This window comes from Plectropomus leopardus, chromosome 12 (genome assembly GCF_026936395.1).
Source record: "Plectropomus leopardus strain MGB_pleo_1.0 chromosome 12, ASM2693639v1, whole genome shotgun sequence".
Lineage (NCBI taxonomy): Eukaryota > Metazoa > Chordata > Actinopteri > Perciformes > Serranidae > Plectropomus > Plectropomus leopardus.
Window position 1 is genome coordinate 26,051,504 of NC_142187.1, and position 25,027 is coordinate 26,076,530.

General features: G+C 39.6%; 1 protein-coding gene across 2 annotated transcripts in view; it reads right to left on the bottom strand.

The window, feature by feature from the left end:
• rock1 (Rho-associated, coiled-coil containing protein kinase 1) overlaps positions 1-25,027 on the bottom strand; it is a 40,630-nt gene that overhangs the window by 2,707 nt on the left and 12,896 nt on the right. For both annotated transcript variants that reach the window (XM_042497114.2, XM_088085658.1), the window contains exons 2-31: positions 23,007-23,088; positions 20,283-20,383; positions 19,956-20,093; positions 19,631-19,806; positions 18,251-18,335; positions 17,941-18,085; positions 16,508-16,646; positions 15,725-15,816; positions 14,373-14,532; positions 13,905-13,974; positions 13,667-13,755; positions 13,269-13,317; positions 12,879-13,014; positions 11,684-11,775; positions 11,355-11,601; positions 10,141-10,247; positions 9,831-9,981; positions 8,897-9,057; positions 8,402-8,586; positions 7,690-7,759; positions 7,503-7,606; positions 7,140-7,305; positions 5,592-5,685; positions 5,419-5,507; positions 5,127-5,318; positions 4,870-5,035; positions 2,362-2,432; positions 2,141-2,229; positions 732-810; positions 325-586 (exon numbers count right to left, since the gene is read on the bottom strand). In XM_042497114.2, coding sequence (XP_042353048.2) covers positions 325-586; positions 732-810; positions 2,141-2,229; positions 2,362-2,432; positions 4,870-5,035; positions 5,127-5,318; positions 5,419-5,507; positions 5,592-5,685; positions 7,140-7,305; positions 7,503-7,606; positions 7,690-7,759; positions 8,402-8,586; positions 8,897-9,057; positions 9,831-9,981; positions 10,141-10,247; positions 11,355-11,601; positions 11,684-11,775; positions 12,879-13,014; positions 13,269-13,317; positions 13,667-13,755; positions 13,905-13,974; positions 14,373-14,532; positions 15,725-15,816; positions 16,508-16,646; positions 17,941-18,085; positions 18,251-18,335; positions 19,631-19,806; positions 19,956-20,093; positions 20,283-20,383; positions 23,007-23,088 — 3,787 coding nt within the window. The remainder of the gene's footprint in view (positions 1-324; positions 587-731; positions 811-2,140; positions 2,230-2,361; positions 2,433-4,869; positions 5,036-5,126; positions 5,319-5,418; positions 5,508-5,591; positions 5,686-7,139; positions 7,306-7,502; positions 7,607-7,689; positions 7,760-8,401; positions 8,587-8,896; positions 9,058-9,830; positions 9,982-10,140; positions 10,248-11,354; positions 11,602-11,683; positions 11,776-12,878; positions 13,015-13,268; positions 13,318-13,666; positions 13,756-13,904; positions 13,975-14,372; positions 14,533-15,724; positions 15,817-16,507; positions 16,647-17,940; positions 18,086-18,250; positions 18,336-19,630; positions 19,807-19,955; positions 20,094-20,282; positions 20,384-23,006; positions 23,089-25,027) is intronic.

Sequence of the window (25,027 nt, forward strand, 5' to 3'; positions counted from 1 at the left end):
GGTTTCACACTTTACCCTGATCAACAGGTGGCAGGAGCGCACCGAATTATGCTGCAATCCTACAACAAAGACTGGGAAGAAGAAGACTGCTAGCTGCTAAATAATGATGTAAACAATACAGGAAAACTCCACATGGAACCTTAGGTTACATAAGCTGCAAATGATGGGCCAACTCTTCAAGAGTCATTGTGACCATCACTAATGCTTATTCAGTCATTTTTTTCAGTTTCTTAAACATTTATAGTTAATGATAGCTTGTCTTCTTCAAAAAGAAGAATGTTTTTTCATCGTTAACAGCTCAGACTGCCAAGGACAGGGCTTTACCTTTGCAAGGAGCAATAACATCCTCCTTTTTGTCGAGGTGGTCCTTGTGGCACTTGACGTGGCAGCGGCGACACTCCAGGGCAGGAGGCGGCTTGAAGACATGCCACAGAGGCTTGGCGCAGGCCTCACAGTTGGAAGGGAAGTGATATAGCGTGGGGATGAACTCGTGGCCTTTGTGTGGGAGACAGTTGGTCTTGTCGCCCTGAGGGACTGTCTCCATGTCAGCCTCCTTCCTACACTCTCCCTCATTGGCATACAGGATCTGAACATAGACAGAGACACAGAGAGAGGGCCTCTGTCAAAAATAATCTGCCCTAAAATAAGCATTTCTGAGGCTGCGCAGAGCTTCACAGAATCTGACTTGACATGTTGAAATATGAAATATAAAAAAGGAAGAAGCATCCAACCTGGAATATCCTTGGAATCTCCTCTGTCTCAGCTCGGTACACGTCTCCCTGTGTGACTGGTCTCACGTGAAACAGTTTGCTGCACAAAAAGGCACAAAATTAACAATTAGATATCAGTTACCAAATATTCCTGTTAAGCCTTTTACATGGTAATAGAATGAATATTCCATCAATAATACTGTTTACATGCAGCCGTGCATACTCCGATTAACGAGCCCTGACATGTCATTTATCACATCAAAATAAGGAGAAGTGGAAGAGCTCGAGTTACTTGTGCCTCTTTGCATCAAAACTGAAGTTTCCAGCGGTGGCAGACTAGTTCAATCATTACTTTATTCATTACTTCAGTCATTTTTTATAAAAGACTGGCATTACAATATATGTGCATTTCTAAAATCCTGTTCACATCAAATTCTAAATAATTTAAGAAGACCAGAAACGTGGGCTCCTGCAAACTGTTGGTTAGTTGGTTTGTATGCAGCACATCCACGACAAAACGCTACGCTGACCGTGAACAGGCAAGAGATCTTGTGTCGTAAACTGCAGTAAAAACCTAAATTGAGATGCATATCCACACTGTCCACAGACTGCTCCTAAAACCCAAATCATCTTGCATGTGCACAGACAGACCCCAGGGGGTGCTCAACCACCTGGCCTTTTGGAGTCTGACAGGACAAGTCTCCTTTTTTCAGATTTTCTAACTGAGCTTTTAAATTTGGGCCATGGAATTAATTAAAAGGTGATATAATGCTAGACAACCACATTTGAGTCTTAATTCTGCCAGACAGCAAGTTCCCCTGCAGGTGCACATAGCACGTATCTTGAAACACCTCAAATGTAAGCCAGACAGACATTTCCGCCGCTAACTACTGTCAGGGTTCCCACAGCTTAAGACAGGTTAAATTTCAGACATTTTAAAACTGCTAAATGCCCCTCCGAATGAAATTTAAGACCAAGTTTACAATAACAAAATTTAAGACTTTTAACAAGATTGATTTAAGATATTTTAATAACAATTAAGGCCTCATTTTTTTGCTGAATTATTTCAAAGCCTTTTAAGTCTTTAAGTCTCAGTGATAGAAAGCGTGCTTTGTAAGTTCACAAATTTTTGTTAGTGTGCACTTTGCAACAGGCGTGCCCATTTTTTTTTTTTTTTTACTTGAGATCTGTCTTCAAAAATATCTGTGCATGGCAAAATAATACTGGCATATCGTACATGCCTTAATCGAAAATACTTGATTTGGAAAAAGGCCTAATTTGGAATATCCAGACAGCACATGCTGTTTACGGGACTCATTTCAGCTATAGAAATTGTCATAATTCAGAAAAATGGCAGATTATAAGTGTGCATGTAAATGCAGTCACTGTGTGTCAAAAGGGAGCAGAAGACAGAAACAAAATTCACTTACTCGATATCTAGTACCATTGAGGGGTTGGACTGTTCCTTATCCTGCTCATCGTTGTAGAACAGAATCTTCTTGCTGCTCACCACCACATACTGCAAATATGAAATAGGACAATGAGAGGAAGACGGATATTGCCCTCAAGGGCTTTGCGGCATTCTCGACAAACCATAACAGACTCCAACACAATGCAGGTGCACAGAGGAAACCCCAAATAATACACATACCTGCTTCTTCCATCCGTATCGCTTGATATTAGCACGGCTAGGAATGGACAGCCAGCCCTCCAATCTGGATTCTGAAAAGCAGCCCAGATGCAACAAAACTTACAAACTGATGCAGTGATTTAAATGCGCTGTAGGAAAAAAAGGCCATGCAGTGTTTAAATCCAAACTCAACTGGGAAGAAAAATTAAAAGTTAAGTGACAGAGGTCATAATTGTTTCAAAGCACCCATGTGTGAGGGAGCTCTGCCAGCGTTTAGGTAACTGCACTGGAGTAGGTGATGAGAGATGAGTTTAGAGATCCCATGCTGCTACTACACACTCCCCATGCAGGAGCAAAATATTAGACATGGGTAAGTCTTTTTTACAGTATGTCACAATTTCAAATTCCATTAAAAGCACTTTAATAAGAATTTTGCAGCAGGGATTAGTATTTATGTTCCATCAGTTAGCTTGATCGCTCACTCCTTTCATACAAACAACCATGTGCATTAAATACAATATTTGGTGCTAAAATTAGCATTTCAAGAGCATGCTGCTAAACAACACAAGTAAACGGGAGCAGTGAACTAAGAGGGGCTTGTCAACTGAAGGTGACGTTGTGAGGGAGGTCTTTGTGTCCAAACGAGCACTACTTTTGGGTGAACATGCTGACAAAAACAAAAAAAACGACAATAAGAGTGTTATGTGTTTGAAGCACACAGTGCCATCAATTAAAAACTGCTTTCAGTTTCAAGACATGTTTTGAAAGGTGCTGAATGTGAGGCGGTAAGCCCCACACAGGGCGTCGTCTCGTATGATCTGATGTGGTTACTTCACCAATGGGGCTGACTTTGTGACATTAAGCAGATTTGCTGCCAGCATCTTTGCTTAACATCCCATTAAAGTTAGTCTTATACATTTTTAAGGTCAGACGATTTAATCAATTTGGACTGACATTTTTCTCTCCACTCCATCAGGCTTCTTTCAAAACTCTTGTTGATTTCTACTAACAGAGATGGCTTTCTCGCCCCCGGGAAAAGAATATTCAAGAAAACCAGGGGGCAAAAAGACACACAACAGCTGCAGCACAGGCCAGGCAAGAAGGACTCGTCCACTCAGTTACTCACAGAGGGAAAGGAATAGACGTTACAAAGATAAGAAGAGCAAGGACTGGACATGAGGGAAATAAAGAGAGAATGGTTTAACCACAGACACCAGCATATATGAAAACACATCTAGAATCAAGCATATTTATAAATAAAGATATTTGTTAGATGATGGTGCTATCATGAATTTTGAACAGATGTTAATCATTGTACAGCTGTAAGTATGGCAGTGGGACACGAAAAACTAAATTAAAGCTAAACCTAACCACCGGCACCTGTTCAAGTCTGTCCAATAAGTACCTGCTGAATAATATACACAAGGTTGTTATCACAAAATCATTACTTTAACCTGCCAGAAAACACAGAATAAATACTCAAAACAAAAAGTTACAAAACTGTGAAACAGACCTATTTAGACAAGGACCGGAGATGCTCCATCAAAAAAATGCCAAAGCAACAAAAAGCAAACATCCCCCAATAATAAAGAAATCCCTCATTCAAGTTTAACAATCAATCTCATACTTAAGTAACATAGAAGTCCTAGTAAATTTACTGTGAGGCTGTTTTTAGTGTTACATACAAAAGGATTTTTTAGGAACCTTGTACCACCTACTTTCAACAAGTCAAGATTTGTAGAAATTGTGACACATATTTAAAATATTGCAAAATTTTAAAACACATTAATGGAAGGAAACACGAAGAGGAGGAGGGTAAAGTGTGGCATTTCAATTAGTAAATTAGTGTTGTAAAAATACTTATCAATACATAAATTCTGAATATCTGAAACAATTTCAAAATACATTTTCTGCATTACTGATACACCAGTAACAGCTGCTCTCTCTCATTGTTTATGTTTACTACAGTCATTCTGCTGTTTTCTGCTGCTAACCAAGAAAAGATAAGTCATTGTTGTCATATTATAGGCTTGTTATATCTATCTTTAAATAAAAATAATAATAAGGTGTATGCCCTCAATATCAATTTTCTCACTGAAGTATCGGACATAGTCAAATATATATATTCAAATATTAACACAACAGCTAAAAGTGGATGCACATTATCAACCTACAATCTTCCTTCTTAAACAAGTTTACCATAATTTGGTATCTAAAAACAAAAGGAGGTATTGCTTTCTTTCAAATGGCCATAAATCGCACAACCACAACATTCACTCTCACTTTTATCATCCACAACGGGAAGCAAATTTAACAAACACCTTTTCATTGTTTTGAACAGGAGTCCTCAAATACTTTCTTTTTTATCTTTCTCTGCAATGCCCAGACTATTTAGATGCTCTAAAAGTTGATTTTCAAATTCTTTTAATAGTTGCAGTAACAGTTGCAGAGGCGGTTTGCATTTAGGGCTTGAGATTCTGATGCAGAGCAAAGTGTGCAGTGTCCAGTTAGACCCTGCGGTGACCCTACCTGCGATGTTGCTGTCTGTCTCATCTGTCTGCAAGCTGGTGACACTGGAGTTATCCATGCGCTGCTGCAGATCATTCAGTCTCTCCCGAAGCTGCTCGATGTCGCTCTCCTTGCTGTCCAGCTGCATTTGCAGCTCGTTGCGATATGTGCATTCCTCTGACAGTTGCTGTTGGTAGAAAAGCCATTATTTGGGGTTTAAAACAAGGAAAATTATCGATTTTACTGAGCTCAAATGTTCCAAGACCTCTTTAACTTACCGCCTGCATCTCATTCAACTCCTTCTGGTACTTAATGGCCATGTGGTTAAATTTCTCCTTCTCCTGGTTGAGTTCCAGCTGAAGCTTGCGATTCTCCTTCTCCTTCTTCCGCAGGTCGGCGGTGCTGCCCTTCTTCTTCTGGTCCAGCTTCATGTCCTTGCGGTTCATGATTTCTGCCAGCTTGTTCACCGCCTGATAAATCAAAGTAGGTGCAAAGTTGGAAAGCATCAGCCATCATTCTTGCATAGCTAGTGTCTGCAAATACTCATTGATTAAAACTGTGCATCGTTACCTGAGTCTTCAGTGTGCGCTCTGTGTTGAGGACCTTCTCATAGTTGGCCTTGATTGTATTTGTAATCTCCTCCTTCTGAGCTGCATACTCTGTCAAAAAAAAGAGGCTCGGCTTGTGAAACAACATAATTACAATGCAGCAAAGAGACATGAGGGTCAGCGCAGGGACAGTACCTTCATCCAGAGTACTAAGCTTCTCATTTAACTCCGACTTGTCTTTGCTGAGGTTCTCCACATCTTTGGTCAGAGTTTTATTGGATTCCTCAAGCTGCAAAAAAAATTCATTATTATCATTTTTTCCTCATTCAGAATTAAGGTAGTAAACCAAGTTGCATCTCACTAAGGCCTAGGCCACCCACACATTTCTGAATTTCTGAAAACAAGCACTATTTAGAAAATAAAACAATAAACATAAAATGCAAAAACACAACTGAAGCGCTTTCAAGAGCATGACCAATGTAAGTAAACATGTAAAAAGGCCACATCCGTCACTGCAAAAATAATATTCACCTCATTTGTGACGCTTCACACAGTTGATGGATGTAAAGCTCAGTATACACAGTGCAATTGTGGGCTGTCCCAGACGAAAGATGACCATTATGAAAAAAAAAAACAGCGATATCTTTGGTGATGGCTCTAAAATGATGGCCCTATGACGCACAGCGAGAGAACTTCATGGATGGTTGCTGTCACGGTTTTGCAATCAGACAACCTGGGATAAAATTCTGACAGTGTCAGTAATTTGGGATGAGAATCTCACTGTGTGACTGCTGTGACGACCTACGTCTACTACCCAACCAATGGAAATGCAGCATGAAATAACGCAGTGATCAGGACAACGCTGCTAAATGCTAGTATATCCTAATACTTACTTTGAGCTCTTGCTGCAAAAATGGCATGCCAAGCTGGCCTTTTTTCCCAGACACGACTATCTCCACATTCATGTTTGTTTACATTTTTCTCGCACAGATGGATGACACATGATGACATTTTTGTTCTTGCGTACTGACATCAATGGACGTATGCCGTAGCCTGCGAGTCATTGTACAGTCTGCACACATAAATCTTGATTTCGTACCCAAGTTTATTAAGATCCGTGTTGCAGTGAGTAGCGAGTGTAGCTTTCACTAAAATTATAAGATTGCAAAAATCTTCTCAGGTTACAGACTGCAGGAGGCTTTAGAGGGTACTCCAGGATCAGGAAACTGGAGTGCTGGCATTACAGTTCTGGAGTTTATGTTAGATAAGGATAGGTTAATTTTAGGTCGCAATACCATCTTTTTCTTTTTTGTTTTCTTAAAAACACATTTCATTCATAGTTCAATTCAAAAGTATCTCAAAAGTTCTGCACAAAATATTAGACCTACAGTATTGCAAACTTCTACATATTTTTTGTATTCTTATTTTTGTTCGTGCTCATTCATATGTTTATGTTTCTCAAAAACTACTAAATAAATTATAATAATAAAAAAATGTGATGCCTCACAAAGAAGGTAATGGCAGACATTTTGATGTTACAAGCCAAAAACTGTCCTGGATGGAGTTTTACAAAAAGTCAGTTTTCAGTGATCCTAAAACACAGTTTGTGTGTGGATAACAGGCCAAGCAAATAGAAAAAGCTATGTTTTCAAATATACCCTTGTATGCGTGGACTAGACCTAGATGTGCAACAAAATAAATATTTCTGGAGGAAAATAAAACGAGGGTGTTGAATTTGTTTACCCGTGCAATAGTAGCGTCCTTTTCCCCGATCTCCTGCTTATGTCTACTTGTTGCCTTCTTGTTCTCCTGGCTGAGCTCAAAGTACTGTTCCTCCTGCAGTGCCCGAGCAAGCTGCTCTGACTCGGCCTTAGTCACCGTCAGATCCAGCTGGGCAGACAGGGAGTCCCTTTGTCCAGGATAAAACACATTAGAGAAGTTAAGAAAGTAAAATAAAATCCTACAAAACGTGTTCTCTTCAGCTTTGCAGCTTCTTTTTTTAATAATAACACAACAATAAAAACTCATAATGATAGGAAATAAAACCATTAACGGACATCTGGGTGGTTACGTCAATGTCAGCGTGAGCAGAAATGAGTGTCTCACCTTTCACTGCACAACTCCTGCACCTTTTTATGAGCCTCTTGTACCTGCCGGTTCTTTTCCTCAATCTCCTCTTTTAGTTCCTTGACCTGAGTTTTGTAAAGCGTCTGAGGAAGGAAAGACAGATCATTAAAGCAAGTGTCTTTCAGGCAGAGGACAAAGACACTGTTGAACTGAGGATTATACTTACAGAAAAATACTGTTCGGCCTCAAGCTGGTCCTGAAGTTCCCTCATTTGTCCCTCGTTGCCTCTGTATTGTCTGTTAAAACATCAACCAAATACATTAAAGTACTTATTATCATTAATTGAATGTATCTAGCTCAATTTACAGGCATCAAACAACACTCCTCAGCCAGGCACACAGAGCCAGCCTCTCAGTCTGCGCCTGTAGTGAAATGTAACTAGCACCACAACCAGCGGCACTGGCTGCAGCAGTAGCCAGAGGATTAGCAATGGAGTGGATGGAGCTGGACTCTAAACTCTAATCCTTTGATGTAAACAGTGTTGCAGAACAGCTTTAGCGTAGTCACCCTCTAAGCTGGAATAATAGCACTTATTTGAAAATAGCAGGCAATTGTAGGGCTATTTGCGCCTTGACTTCTAAAGAGCATTACTGGCCAGTGCTGCAATCACAGAAAATTAGAGCTCCTGGCTGGAGCCGCTGCCAGTTAATTTCAGAGTTATATTAACTGGCACGATGGCGGAAATAACCTTTCCTATTTTCCTAGTAAACATAGTTTAGGAGTTTATTCTATGTGTTACAATTTCAGGCTATTTTAGGCACATTGAACAGAGACAATGTCCAATGTAATGTGATGAGCAGGCAGACAACAGTTGCAATATTTCATGATGAAAAACAATCAGGATGGATTTTAATTTGTAATGCGGCAAGGTCACTCACTTGGTCAGCTGCGCCAGCTGGAACTCCAGCGAGCGTTTACTCTCTAGTGCTGTGTTGATCTCCTGTTTGAGCTGCTTCTCCGAACACCTGAGACGGTCAACCTCCTGCGTGCGGCTCTTCAGGTCGTTCTGAGACTGGATACGTTTGCTTGACTCCTGCTCTCCCTGTATCCTCAGATTCTTCACCTGGATTAGGACGACATAAGAGAGGTGAGATTTTACCCATACAAGGCACACAAACGCTGTACACAAAAGGTATCTTTTTTTTTGACGTAGCTGAATATTAAAGGTCCCATATTAAGCTCCTTTTCAGATTTTTTAATTGTACTTGTGGTTTCTACATGCTTTAATGTTAAAATAAACACACTCTGTTTCTCATTGCCTTTTCCCCCCATTTTTGAAGGAATTCAAACCAGTTTGCTTAAGGTGCAACAGTTTAAATACTTTACAATAAGAGACTTTTAAAGGGAGTGCAAAAGTGAGAGGAATTACGAACCTCATCTTCCAGCCTTTCTTTCTGCTTCATCAGCTGCTCCATCTTCTGCACAGATTGCTTGAGGTCAAATTCTAACATCGAGCACTGCTTCTCAACCTCCACTACCCGGCTCTCAGCTCGCATCCTCGCTCCATTCTCCTCAGACATCTTCTGCTGAACAGCTAGAGTGACAGAAAACGCAGTCAATTCCTTGGTTTATAGCCAACTGACAGATTATCAACATGGTTACCCCGAATCTACACTGAACAATCCATCTGTCCAATATCTCAGCAGAACGAATGTGACAGAACTGGATCAACACAAAATTTGATTATCAGAAGCTAATGTGCATTTTGTCATTTTTTTCACTATTTTCTATCACAAAGAGCACTCTCTGAGCTAGATTTGTTACAACTGGACTAATTTTCTGTAAGCCGCTGTAAACACTGTGTTTTAAGAGCGGGAAATGTAATGTTTGAATGCATGCTGGCATGAGGTCCACATGAAAAAGAAAGGCTTTTAACAAAATCTAATAATATGCACAATGATGGACTTTAATTATTATTACCAAGTGAACTTCATCATGGGACAAATTTGCCTTTTTCAGCATCTACAAGGCAAGAAATCACCTGGACAGATCATCATTCTATTGCCAAAAAAAAAAAAGAACTGCTTTAGCGCCCCGCTTTAATATGCAATAAGGCATTGCCCTGACATGCTGCCTGGATTACACTCCTTGAATTCCTCCCACCCAATCATTCCCTGCAGGTGAGTCTGATCAGATTGTACGATGAAGGGAAGGTGAGGTCGGAAAGATGAAAATAAGTTAATGAGAAGAAATAATGAAAAAATAATGAGAAGTTCAAGTAGGATTCAAAGGGACAAAAAAAACAAGTAGAACAAGCAAAGAAAAAAAAAGTGATGCAGGACGTGCTCTGACATACGACTGGCATACCATTCATGGCGGCTGATTTGGCTTCTTCAATCGACTCATATTTGTCAGTGAGCTGTGCCCGTGTCACCCTGTGCTCAGTCTGCTCCTGCTCCAGACGCTGCTGCAAAGTCTTCAGTTTGTAGTTCAGGTCGATCTCTAGGTTGTTCTTTTCCTGTTGGTAAAAGTAATGACGGAGCAAACACCATGAAGACAAGCTGAACACACATTCATCTAGCTAGAAATATAAAAAAATAACAGCAATTCCTAAAATTCTCAAGGGTGGAAGCACTAATGTGTGTGAAAAATAACTACTAATACTTTATGTGTATACCTTCTCCAGGTTATTGCTCTTTTCCTGGGCCTGTTTTCGTTCTGCCTCCACTTTGGAGAGGCTGTGCTTCAGGTTTTTGTTGTCCTCTTGCATCCCTGCCATCCTCGCTGAAAACAGAAAATAAAGACAAATAGTCACTTTCATGATGCTTTTATAAAGCTGGCATTTTCATGAAGAGTAGGTACAGAAACTGAGTGCTGATCGGGCACAAACGTTTTCTGTTTTCTTTTTTGTTTGTTTTGTTTTTAAGTTTTGGTTCAGGCACCAATATCGAAGAACCCAAATGATACCCAGCCCTAATATTCATTGCAAAACCTTTGTTTTTCTTTCGCCACAAAAAAGTACCATATAATTGTTTGACATAGTTTTGACTTTCAAAAATGACTTCAATATTCCTCCTTTCCCACTAATTCTATGCCCTTCAGAAGCCTGTTTCCATTAAAAGATAACCAGCTGACAGATAAATCAGAGACTGATTTGACTGCTGTGGGCGTTGTCGTTGCTTGAGCATGTCCGACATCAGAGGGAGAGTGAGGGATGGCTTCTGTTGCGTGGGATTTCTGCAGCTGTTTGAAATGCCTCAATGAGAGTCAAAAAGAGTTCTCTGGGCCCACACTGACATGTTTTAATATGTTCAAATTTCTCTTTTTTTCTTGTACTTTACATATGTAATTTTAACTCTGATGTGATAAACATCAAGTCAGATTCAAAAAGTATGAACATGTAAACTGCGATTTTGTTATGCTGCAATAGTTGTTTAGACAATTTTTAACCACATTCAGAACTGACTGTTGTACAAATGATCTTTTTCTTATTCAAGCATCCAAAGGTAAGTGTTTAGGTGTCTCGTGCAGAGGTAGGTTTTATTTAGAAATGTGGTTATTAGAGTGAGTTAGGTTAATCAACCAGTAAATGCAAGTATTACATAAAAAGGCAGCAATAAGTTCACTGGTAGACTTAAAGTTTTGTAACATCAGAGATGTGGACTTTCATGCAGAAGAGCTTGACTTGTTTAGACAAATAGAAATTAAAAGATGGACCAATTAAATTACATAAAATGTTTGTGGCAAATTCAAATTCAACTCTAAGATTATTTATTGACTTCTACAGCCTAACGTTTTTATAACTGACTGTAAGACTTGATAGGGACCTGCAGATACCCTAATGTTGGATGTGCATTTGTCAGTGTCCCCATATTTGTGTCAGTGGGTCACCTTGCAGCTCCCTGATCTCTTCCGAGCCCAGACTGTAGTTCCTCCTCTCTGAGTCCAGAGTACTCTGAAGCAGCAGGAGCTCCTTCTCCAGCTGCGCCTTCTCCCCTTCCACTGCACGACTCCTTTCCTGCAACTCGCGGTTCAAGCTCTCCAACTGGCTCATTGACTTGGCCATCTCTGTGTGGCTCTTCCTCAGTCTCGCTGCTGTGTCCGACTCTGCGCGCAGAAGGTCGTTGGCCTCTTCAATCTGCCAATCAAAACAGAAAAGATCAGTGTACTGCATTGTCCTGCATTCATCAAGACTATGTGTGCATGAGTATACTGTGTACCTGATTCTGCAGCTGGACGATCTTGTCATTTGAGGCCTGAGAGTTCTGGCTGATCTTCCTCATATCTTCAAGCTGCTCTTTTAAAGTTGACACTGAAAGAAAAAAAAACAGATGGGAAATGAATTAGACTAGGCTTTATTTAAACTTCTTTATCAAATTCAAACAACATCCCATGTCCAGTTTCCTGATATTTTTTTTAAATACATGCACAGCATATCAAGTCTTGAAATCTCTAACATCTCAATACTTGTTGGTCCACTAAGGGGCCGTAAACATGCTGCGTCTTTAACCGCCTGGAAAACATGAGGCACTGCCTGCTACTCCTGTGCCAACTTTCATGAGCGTGGAGGTAGGTTGCATCTGAGGTTGTTAACCAACCATAACCAACACTGTATAACAGCACTCTTAACAAAAACCCTAAATGCAGAGCTGATCCTCTCCCAGGAGTTTCATAGGTATGTATGAGGCCTGAAATACTGTTCGTGGGAAAGATGTAAAGATCAGTATTCTCTGCATTAAAATGATCCAACTTCTCCTCCAAATTTATTAGACTAATATTTACAGAAAAAAGGAAAGATATCTGCCTGCTCTGATTGGTTGTTCATCATCACATGATGTCACAATAGAAATGAACACGCACTTAATGAATGTGGACTATTTGTATTTCATTATATGCTACTGTTGTTTTTTTTATTGAGCTGCTACTGTTTTAATTAGTTGCTGCAATTGTTTTTCATTATTTGCTGTTATTTTTATTCTCAGATTAAGTACTTTATTTATTGTACTATCTATAGATGTTAAGTTTGGAGAGAGAGCCAGGGAATAATGCATTTCATTGCATTGAATGTACACTGTACACTGCATTGACAAAAAAAACTTGAAAATGCGGCATGTGTACGGCCCCCAAGTGCTGTCTTCTGTTGAAAATCAATGGGAAAGTCAAAAAGACGTGCATGGTCCAACAGTCAACTCGGTATGTAGTGAGCAGTGAGCAGGATGAAGGTCAAACCAGGAAAACAGCTAATCCATTCGGGTCATATGTCTTTGACTAGATCAAGTGATACGGAGAAGATGAGGGCATTGAAATGCAACAAAACTATGTTCAAATACCGGCTGCTTCCGCACATCACTCTGCAATTATAGTTTAATTGCACAGTGTCTGAATCATACGTCAGCAGCACCTCATTATCTTTACCCTCATTCTCCAAATTGCGTCTCTTCTCAGCATCCTGGTCAGCTTTTCTTTGGTACTCGGTGAATCTGTGCTGCAGCATGATCTTGTCCTTCTCCAGCAGAGACATGCTGGTCTCTGCGCTCTTCCTCAGGTTTGCCTGTGGCAAGGAACAACAGAGCAGCTGTGATGTGGCAGGAAGAAACTGATCCTTAATCCAACCCCTGCTTTTAAACTGTAATTTATTTAACCATATCATTTAATTCTAGTATCAAGGGTTTTGAGTGTATTATCAAAATAGAAGCTGGGGATGCTGTTAAATTTTATGATATAATTGCAACTAAAGCAGCAAACATTGCACATTTATATTTTGTTAATAAGAAAAATGTGATGAGAAAAAGAGTCTGCTTTAACCTCTTCATCCAGTTCTTTCATGATCTTGTCGATCTTGGTGTTTGACGTCCTGAGGAAACAGAATTTGAGAGACAAACTTAACCGCGTTGTTTTTCTATAAAATTAAAATCTCATGTGTATTGCAAGTCTGGTATAGTCATTACAAACAAAAATATATATGCAACAAGGGGGGGGGGGTAACACATAATAAATTATCTATGGCTCTTAAAATTACTTTTTTAGAGGCTAAATGTCTAAACTGTCTAAAGGTGGCTAAATGTCTTATATCTGTACTTTGACTGGCACTCCAGCAGCCATAATCACAGGAGCAAGGTGGAAACTCACATTGTGTTATGTCTGAGCACATCTTAAGCTGCTACATTACCCGTTTGCAGATGAATAAAAGCTCTGTTCCATACCTGCATTTCTGCTCCAACTCATCCTTCAGCTGCATTTCACCGTGGAGCTGCTCCTCTAGCTGGTAGATCCTTTTCTGCAGGTTCTCCAGCTGAAACACACAATAAACAACCTTTGATTTTCGCAGGGACTAACAGATATTGCAGATACCTGCATTAAGGGAAATTTAAGTCATCAGAGGAAATGGAAAAATGGCAGATACTGCATCTTAAACTACGAGAAAAAATGTGATCTACTTACATGACTCTTGTCTTCCTTTGTGGAGCTGCTACGTTTGTCACTGGATTTTGTGCTGGCGCTGCGCAAAAGGCTGGAAACAGGTATTATTTTTAGGAAACGATCACAAAAGTCAACAGTGAAAGCTAACATCTACCACAATTTCCAGGCAGAACTAAGTATATATGATATGTGATATAAATTATCTGAGCATTTACAGGCAAAGAAGAGCTTATATATATCTATGATATCTGCTCAGAAATAAAGCATTCAAACTGTGCCTACTATGACAAACTGATTTCTACCATGAATACAGTGCACTCTGTTGAAGTGCTCTACTTAAGACATAAAATACTAACTGATGAATGAATCTTATCATAGATAAACCACTATTGAAATACAGCATTTTCATTTAAGTGCAATTATGTAGACAATTTAGTGTCAAAGGAACAATTTGGCATATTGATAATGAACACAGCGTAGAGGACGTACTGCTGACTGCTGTAGTAAGTGAAGCCTACGAAGGGCAGCTGGTTGCCCACAAAGGCCTTTGGTATGGGGAAGGTCTCCTCCTCTCCCCGATCCTCCTCAATGTCGTCAAAGTTACTGGTGTCAACATCACTACTCAGCTCAGGCACTACTGGGGCAGCAGCTGCACAGAAAAGATGGAAGATTCATGATGATACAAGATAAAAACAGGGCCACCACAGTTCATTAAGCCAATGTGTGTTAAAGGCACAGTCAATTTCAGAAGACACTCCCGAAATAATTGTCTTTGAATACTGCGACTACAAAAAAAAGAAAATAGCCATGTAATGTTGCATGGTGTGGTATGCCTCTATTTAACCCCAGTTGTTCTCTTTTGGGTGTTCTTTAGCAAAAGTTCTGGATAGTACCTGTTACGATACTGGAAGTTATATATATATATATATATATATATATATATATATATATATATATATATATATATATATATATATATTAGGGCAGGCACAGTATAATTTTCCCTGCTGTTCAGATTTTTATTTTAATTTAAAGAACTACAAAAATGATGTCAGGACAGGACTTGAGAAAAAATACAACAGCAGTCAACATTGTTTGCTAGAATAAAATAACATGATAGGGTCATTTCCCAGATACCTCCACGAAATCAGGGTCTTATGTATTTCCCCCACTTTGTCCAGAACACAATTAACATTTTAGCAGATTTTAAAACGTGGCAACCAGTAGAAATACTTTCTTCTGCTTCTAATATATTCCATTAATCTTTTCTTTTTGTATCTGACATAACTATCCTGAAGAAGACGACCTTCCAGATATATAAAAGATACAGAACAAGTGTGGCACTTCTCTGCAGAGTTTTTCTGGATCACGGATCTCTTCTAAAATCCTCTTTAAAACACGGGAGAGCAGCCAACTCGCAGAGCTGGTCTGCCAGTGTAACGCCAGGGGTGGCCAACACTAAAGTGCTGACTTCAGCCTAGTAAAGTATTAAATATAAAGCCACTAAAGAACTGACTATAGCTCCTGGATTAGGTCCTACATTTCTAATCTCTCTCTGCTCCAGTGTCAATCCTGGCGCATTAACATTTGTGATGGACTGCTTCCCCCGTTGTTGGCCTCAAAAAGCGCTGTGCTGCCAATTATTCCTCTGAGCAGGAATCACGTTTAGTCTTGGAAAGGATATTGAATGAATGGCTCGTCTACAAGAATTTCCTGCAACTGTCTGTAGTAGGTCAAATGGAAAACATGATCGCTGGCTACATCGTTGCAGTAACAGTGAGCAGACTGCCAAGTGACATGGGAGGTGTGAAATTAACCAGTAACAGTGAAAATGTTCTTACTCTCTCTGATGTTCTCCCATGTCCACTGGTCATTCTTGAAGAAAGGATGCCTCTTGATTTCATCCACACCGTTACGGCCAAGTCGAACTTCCCTGTGGGGGTCAGGGGGGACATGTTTAGTTTGATTCTTGATCATTTATGTGTGTGATTTTGATAAAATGCACTATTTATAATTAAGCTTTAATAAATAATACACATTAATATTATTTTCCTACTTTTATTGTGTTATTTTTAACCAATATCAGTCCAAATCAGAAATATTAAATATTCATTCATTTTCTGTTTTTTTGTCAAAAAAAGGGTTATTTTCAATATACTACATGCTAACTGGATTTTTTGTAATCATCACAGCCTAGGATATGTAAATGATTTAAAGCAACATTGTGACATTGGACCTAGTGGACATAGCATGTATTTTCTCCATATGCCAAATACAGTATATAAAAAAAAAAAAAAAAAAAAAGGGGGGGGCGGGGGGGCTTAAGATTAAACAAAAATACACCATCTTGCCAAAATTCATTCCATTTGCATGAACACAGCCAAAATTATCAAAAAATGAAGAATGAAGTGTGTATAATGCACCAAACAGTCCCTAAGGGTTATTAACACCAATAAAAGCAGTTCTTCAATAGCTACACAGATCTACAATGTTATTATGTGTCAATCAAGATTCTTTCCACTGAGGGTCCTCTAAGCCGGGAAACAATCAATGCCTAAACAAGGAAAGGGTGTAATGATAAGGACCCACTTCAGAATCCAGTGCTTAGTATGCCACTATCTAACCTGTCAGTCAGGAAAGCACAGATGAGATTCTTTGCGTCATTGGAGATGTCGCTGTCGTCAGGAAAGGTCAGGGCGTTCTTGTGGTTCATAATTTTGCTGTAGGTCCCCACCAGGGAGTCTGCATAGAAAGGAGTGTCGCCTGTAATAACAGAAGACAAACAAGAGCCATGGTTACTGATATGTCAACAGTAAGAACAAACTGGATCGCACACAGGCCCTGTTTACGCCTGGTGTTAACATGCGTCAACATGGGCTAGTGGCTAGCTCTAAGTACAGGTGTGAATGCACCCAGTGCATGCTAAATGCGTCCGATCCGATTCCTCAGACCACATTTGGAGGTGGTCTGGGCTCCATAGGGCCATTCTTTCGGCAGTGTATATGCTCATTTCTCCTGGGCCACACTAAAGGAACTATGCGCTCATTTGTGCACCAACTGAATCGTTTTAAAGTGCAAAACACCAAGAAGCAGCCACAACAATAAAAGAGGAACAAGACTTTATTTGCCTGAAAGATGCAAAGTAATAGACCATGTCTGAGTTGTTTTGATTTTGCCTGTGTACCAAGATCTTTGCAAACAACTTCTTCTTTTAATTTCTAGTAGTGATAGATTGATCTTGAGTAATATGTCAATTTACTATTACCGACTAAAAAATAAAAAAACATCTCCATATACTGTAATTTTTACGTCACGCCTTTACTTTGAAATTCCCATTGCACATTTGTGTCACAATTTCCGTCCAAGAGCACCTCCTTCCTAATCACTGAAACAGTGCTGGAGGCCAAGCTCCAGGAAAATAGTAGCAAGCAGCAAAGAAAAAGACAATGAGGATATTTACTTATATCATCTCATTTCGCTTGCAGGCACCTAAATTTAATTTAAATCATATCACAATAGACTTTGTGAAACAGCCAATATTGTATCACAGTCCAAAGAATCAACATGATATTGTATTGTGACGTAACTTATGATTTACACCATTAATCTCAAGCAGACTAGGCACAAATGTGCATTGCTGCTCCCCACTGGTTAATAAAAGAACACATTTGGCCTTTGCAAAAGGGGAAAAATGTTAGTGGTAATCTACATATAGAGCAGGAAACTGAGATGTGATCACAAGTGGTCACTCCAGACACATGTGGACTCTAATGCCTGGTGTGAAGGGACAGACGAAGAGCTCTCCACTTGTAATCGAATCATCAAAGACGTATATTAATACCAGGTGTAAACAGGGCCATACACACTGTACATAAAAAATAATATACAGGAAAGCTTCAGAGTCTCATCTTGGTATTTTATACTGGAGAGAAAGGTAAAAAATCATCCAGGGCTTTTGTCCTTCTGGGACATAAATTTCATACTATTATTAAGAATTATGATAGGTGAAGTAACGTTAACGTTGACCTTTACAGGAAATACTTAATCAGAAACTCACCAACTAGCATTTCGTACAGGAACACTCCCACTGACCACCAGTCACACTCTCTGCCATAATAACCATCTCCTCCTTGGGATTTCAGTACCTCGGGCGAAATGTAGTCTGGAGTTCCCACTGCTGTGTCACATCGTACCATACCATCCTAGAGAGAGAAAACATTTAAAAATCATTACAATTTCAATACTTGTTTGCAAATGTTTTTCAGAGAGCTAAATAATTAGAAAGCTACTCAAAATCTCAAACTTAAAATATTCATGTTTATGGGGTGATAACTTTCATTCTTGTGACAGAAAATTAAATCTGATACCTTGTTCATTTTCATGCAGGTCCCAAAGTCTGCCAGTTTTAAGTGGCCTGCTTTGTCTAGCAACATGTTATCAGGCTTCACGTCCCTGACGAGGCAAAAACAGTGAAATCAAACACATATACAACACACAAACAATATACCAAAATCAAGTATATAAGACAACTAAAGCCCTTTGTGCATGCAGTTAAGGTTAGTGCTGCATGAGGGTGCCTCTTGGAAAAATAGCTCTCCAAATCAGAAGTGTGTGAAGGTGCTGCAGTGTTCTGCAGTACTAGTTGAGATGTAATGGGGTATGAAGGACACTGGGACCTTAGGGAGCAGAATTTATGTTTTCTAGAAATTTCCTTTCACTACACCTTCCAGCGAGCTAATGGGAAACAGCAAGGGAGTTAATATGAATGTCATGGTATAAATTTTTCCACCATAGCTGCTGTGCACATAGCTTAAAGTGTAGAATATATCAGTAGTCATTTTTTTTAAAAAGAAAAAGGGCTGTTGTGTATAGAGTTTATTTCATAAAATGTGGCACTGTCCAGCACAGAGAGATTGATTACCCTAAGACCCCAAGATATTTTTACGAGATCAGCCAGTGTCTCAGAACTGAACAGAAAGGAAGCAACTCTAATAGACTATTTAAATCTCTGCTAAATCGACACGAACAAAAATGAGACAACACTGACAGCAGTTACAACTAACTTTAATTTCTTCAATATGTTTTATGTACAGGTAGAGGTGACTGATGTACTGTATGACACTGTCATGTAGGAAAAGCATTAGCTTTGAGTCTAACGCCTGAAACACACTGCCTGCGTGAGCAGTGCGTGAGCGTCGCTGAACCTGTTGTTATTTTTTAGGCGCCCGTATTAACAAGTCAGAGCAGCCACATTGCCTGCCTGAGCAGCACAGGTCTCAGTTGCCTTACAGCCGCGGCACATCTAGAGAAACGGTTGCAGTTCAGCGAGGTTTCCGTCACGCGCTGCTCATGCATGCAGTGTGTTCCAGACGAAAGTATTAAAAACAAGCAGTAATAAAGTGTGTCACCTACAGTTACTTATGCTAAAAACAGAAGCTCTGACCCTGAACTTCCTGCTTAATACAGAGCCCTCTCAGATCCGCAGTTGCCACCACACCTTCTAGATCCTTCTGCATATCACACAGTAGTCAAGTACCATAAAAGATAAATTATTTTACACATTGACTTGGTCAAGATTTCATTGGCAATTCCAACAGACCATGAAAATATGGGGACCTTACAGATGTACGAGATAGCGTTTTCCATCAGAAAGAATCACATCAAAGTGGTCTGACTTGAGTCAACTCACAAACAGAAAAACACAAAAGAGATAGAGAAAGCAGGAAAAAAAGAGACGCTGCTGTTACCTGTGAATGAAGCCCATGGAGTGGATCCCGTCCAAAGCCAGCACCACTTCAGCGGTGTAAAAGCGGGCCCACTTCTCCGGGACGTCATAGTTGCTCATCAAGTTAACCAAGTCGCCACCCGGCATGTACTCCATCACCATGTAGAGGTAGCGGTCATCTTGGAATGCAAAAAAGAGCTGCAAAATAGAGAAGAGAAAAAAATGACAGTCAAAAATGAACAAATCTCTTACTACTTAATTTCAGGCACACATAAGGCTGGGTTTACACATATATGGCCTGCAGTCCATTATATAATGCTAGGTTAAATAGATTTTAGGTATCATACCTGCACCACCCATGAGCTGTTTGCAAAAGCCATGATGTCCCTCTCTTCCCAAAAGAAAGCAGAGTCTGACCTCTTGATCATCTCAAACTTGCTCAGCAGCTTCATGGCGTATACCTTGGATGTGGCTTTGTGTCTCACCTGGAGAAGATGACAAGGTGACAGTGAAGTTAGGCGTATTCTAACGTTGTGGGAGCAACACCAGATATATATCATATTGTTTTGAAACTAATAAAAACAATATTGATTATATTACTTATACATCTACAACTTTCTTAAAGGTATATAAAGAGCATTATTAAAAAATACACACACAAAATGTCTTCTTACCAACTGCACTTCTCCAAATGCTCCCCTGCCAATAACTTTAACCACCTCATAGTCATCTGCTTTCATGCGTAGATCACGAATTTTACTTATGGTTTCCTTGTCTGGGAAAAAAAAATAAAATAAAGATAGATGTTAATAGGAAAGAGAAGCTACAGAAGCTTAAGTTTTTGCATTGACCTTTAAGAAGAGTCTTATCCTTCAAGTAGATCCAGTTTAAAGTGACAGAGAGATTAAAATGAAGTTTCCAGTGGTTGCATTTTGTATACAAGATAAGCTCAGTGCTATCCTGTTTTTATTACCTAACGTCATTTAGGTGTCACGTAATGTCGACATGTAGCAGAGGTTTGGCTTTCATAGGAACATTCAGCCTGTTGGCAAACAGATCAGAAAAAGCTCAACGCTCCTCTGCACAGCTGAGAGCTTCTTTTCAGGGAAAGTTTGTTGCTTGCTGAGAGTCGGCCTCTCCCTAATGTAACAATGCTAGCTCCCCACGGGGAGATAGTATTCACTGTTCAGCCAAATTTGGTCATAGCTGAACAAGGGGGGATAATTTTCAATTCACATGGGTCACAACTGGCACTGGAACTCGTGGAAAAGGGGGATGCGGGGGCACTCAAGTTCAATAGATCTAAAAATAAAAAGCAAGGCCGAGTTATTAGAATAAGAACATTTAAGGGTGAGTCATTTCCACTGTGATCATAAAAAATCCCAGAGGATCAAAAAGACATATAAACCGTGTTTAGAAAAGGCGCAAATAGGATTTGCTGTTACAGAGATACACTGTGTGCATTTGCATGCGTGTGGGGGTGGGGAAGATTATTTCCAGTAGGTCCCAGGCAGCATACACACTGTGAAAAAAATCAGCTGATGTGATCGGGGTGCACAGCACAATGTATGGAGGAGAGGATTCAGAGGAAAGAGCCCTTCAGGCAATGCATGGTACTGGGGACTAGCTGTCTTGCGAGACAGCTAGTCCATTAGTCTACATCCATCAATGCATTTCCAACACTTGGCTGCTATACACAAAAGTACTGTACCAAGAGTAATAGAGGAGATGCCTAATGGCAGTTTTAGCCAAGGGGTTTACAGTAGGTTGGGTTGATTATCAAATATGAAACAGTGAATTTTTGGTTTCCCTCAAACTGATAAAAAGCCTTAACTCTTTTGCTTTTCCTCTCAGTCATGGCTTACGGAGGCAGGCTGTCCCTGCTTATTTAGCAACCACCTGAACTTAAGTCAGTACAGTTTCATAGACTTTACACATGATCATTGGAAATTTGTCTGTATAATGAATTGATGCTGCTGATCTAGTTAGAAAAAATCACATGCAACATTCTGTGCACTTTCACAGCATCACATTTACAGTGTAAATTAGGGGTGGGTATCACCAGAGGCCCCCCAAGATACTTTAAATAATGTTTTTATCTTTGCACCTCTTGTCTGCACTTTTGGTATTTTTAATGGTGCTTTTTACTCTTTTATTGTAAATCTGTACCTTTTATTATGTTTTTTATTTATTGCTCAGTACAGCAATTTGAATTGCCCTGTTGTATGAAATGTGCTATACAAGTAAAGCTGCCTTGCTTTTCCACAAAATGATATTATCATGATCCTTAAGTCACAAAACAATATTACTGCAACACTTAACATGTTGCAATAGGCAGGGTGGCGATAACATATATTGTAATTTTTAACCGTTTTTCAACTCCAATTTTGTCCCCAAAGGAAAGCTTTGTCAACATCCATGCGACTGTTTATCACACTTCAATCATATTTACTGCAGCAAATTGTATGTCATGGGCTGAAAAAGCAATTGATTTCAATAATCTACTAGGCTACCAAAAGTCTAGTAGGCTACCATCAGTTTAATTTATATAATTTAAGATACTACTTAAGATACTTGGCGTCCTTGTAAAGATACTAAAAAATTGAGACTATGCTGAAAACCACAAGACTATGCTGTATACAATTTTCCACCAACCGTAGTGTAAATAGAGCAGCAACCATTTTCCCTGCTGGACATGAATCTCAATAGATTTTAGTGCAATGTTTATTTAGTGGAGAAGTTTTCTTGAGAAACGGAGGAAAATTAAAAGTGACAACTACAAAACATGCCACAAAAGGAGGGAGAATATGCTGAGTTATAGCAGAGGGAGTGGGAGTACACATTTGTTGTTTAGTTTAGTTGTAGGTCTTTTAGTTAAATTATGTGTTTGTCTGTATGTAATTCAGGAAATTAAAGACGTATATTCCCAAGATATAACACTGAGGCTCTGCCACCACCTCAGACACTGCTGAGTTTACATGAAAAAGCTCTGGGATAAATACTGTTACATTTCCTAGAAATGTAAAAGAATCGGGCAGTTACACTAGATCTGTCATGGAAAAATAAGATTCAGCATCGCTGTCTGCATTTGATTGGTATTTTCATTATGGGGTTCCCCAGTCTGAGGGCACAGTGAAAAAGAGAAGCCATCACCATCGGCATCATGTGGGTCACCAGCCATTTATGAAAGCCCCTTTGTTGGGGGACACTAAGCAGCAGACACCTATTGTGTCCAAGCCTACATAGAGGCGCTGACCCAAAAACAGCCTTCTTTTCTGAGCCTAGGCTTAGACCCATATGTAACAGGGCCTACAAACACAAACGATTCAAGTGAAAGACATGGAGAGATCAATGTTAAAGGAGGACATGGAGAAAAAAGCAAGATGTGAGCTACTTACATCTACTCAAAAAGTTGTCAATGCTCTTGTTTTTCCTCAGGGCAGGGAAGTCAAGGTCATACACCAGCGCGTCCAAGCCATCCTGAGGGGAGAGGAGAAGGGTTAAGAAGAAGCAAGCAAAGATACACCGTCTTCCACTGTAGCAACATCACATACAACACCTAAAAGCAAATACAGTGACCTGTCATGCTGCTGGTCTCTGAAGAACAGCTTTTAACAAACTTCCTCAAAAAGTTCCTCTGCAGTAGACTTGCAGACTGGATTACAATAATAATGTCTGCAAGGTATTAGCTTATTACAAATATCCGGATTTCAGTGCTACTGTAAACATTAAGAGTTTCTAAAAGTGATTAATTGTAGATCCACTGAAGGATCTCGAAGGGCAGTTGCTTGTTAAAAAGGCACCTCAAAACATGCATTTTATGCTACTTTAAATGCACTGACTAAGGGCAATTTAATTTCACAAAATTATTGCTGCAATGCTGGCAGAAAGCCCTAAAATGAATGCTGTGTGTCTAGAAATGCTTGTGAGGATTTAATAAAAAATAAATGTCTAAAAAGGCCAAATATCTCAAGAACACATTTGTGTTTCCATTAGAGGCTGCAGCATTGCTTACTATAACAAAGCAAATTGCCAAAAAACTAAGAAAACATATGCAGTTTTATTGTTGTCAATGTTATGTCACAAATGAAAGTGTACATATGCACATGAGAGCATATGCATTCTAAGAAAGTTTATTATGTCTGTGGGCTTGGGCCAGCTGCTGACCAGAAACACGTTTATGAGCCATAATGCTGGAAAACCTGGAAGCCAGAAAGGAAATGTGCATTGTAAAAAAAAAGTTTCACAGGTCTACAGCTTTTCTATAATGTATGAAAATGAGCAGGATACAGAGCACATGTATGATTGCAAGTCTTGGCCAGGATTGTCCGCACACGGATCTACAATTGGAGGTGGCTGATCAGCGGCTAGCAGCTAGTGGTGCTAAGAGCATGAACAGCAGAGCCACCATGGGTCATGATTATTGTGTTTATTTGCTGTTATTTGCAGTAAGGCAGTGTGTAGATAGACATGGTTCTCACACATTTTACTAATGATTTTTTCCTGGATAGATAGTGGGATGCAACATTTTTTTTACGCTTGAGAAAAAAAACAACGCTAGTGCGATACAAACAGAGGAATGCACCTGCACTACTATGCAAATGCAGCCAGACTGACTACCACAACATAGAACAGAGAAGCTCAGATTACAACATGCAAAGAATGAACGTGCTGCTCAGGATGCCATTACTCCACTTTACCTTTTCATAGCAAATTGTTGTTTGATGCAATATTAATGTTTTGAATGTGCAAAAAAGTGGTTTTGCCTTACAATAACTGTACAGTGAGGTCAAATGTGTGACTTCATAATACAGTGCTGCAACACCCACTGACTCCATTAGAAAGTCTTTCATGACAACCTGAAAAGCACTGTCCCTGTAAGATGTGAAAACACGGTAAAAAATGATGGTGTTGATATATAAAATTGAAAAGGGCCGTGCATGAGTACCCATTTTGAATTATAATGTGACAGCTTCAACATTAGAATTCAAAGAGATGCAAACAAACGTGCAGGATAGATTGTCTCTGGCTTGGCAGGAGTATAAATGCTACTGGCCAGATTTAATCTAATCTTCCATAATCCAGACTGTCTGAAAGAAGTCAGACACATGAGCACTTGAACACTACATACTGTTATGCATTCCCTCTGGCGGGTGTGAGCCAGATGTTAAAACTGAGCGTCTTCTGACACTTTGCTACGGGTCACTTAGCCTACAGTTCTTCAAAAGGTTAGAAATACATATGGTAGAGAAATAATCCAGCTGATCCACCCATGAGATATATAATGAAGATCTTTACTTCACTTGTTAACATGTCATTGACAAAAGCGACAATTCTCTGAGCTCGCTATTATAGCAAGAATCTTGTCATTCCTGTATTGTGAATGATGTTCTGTTAAATATTCAGAGGATTCCTTTTT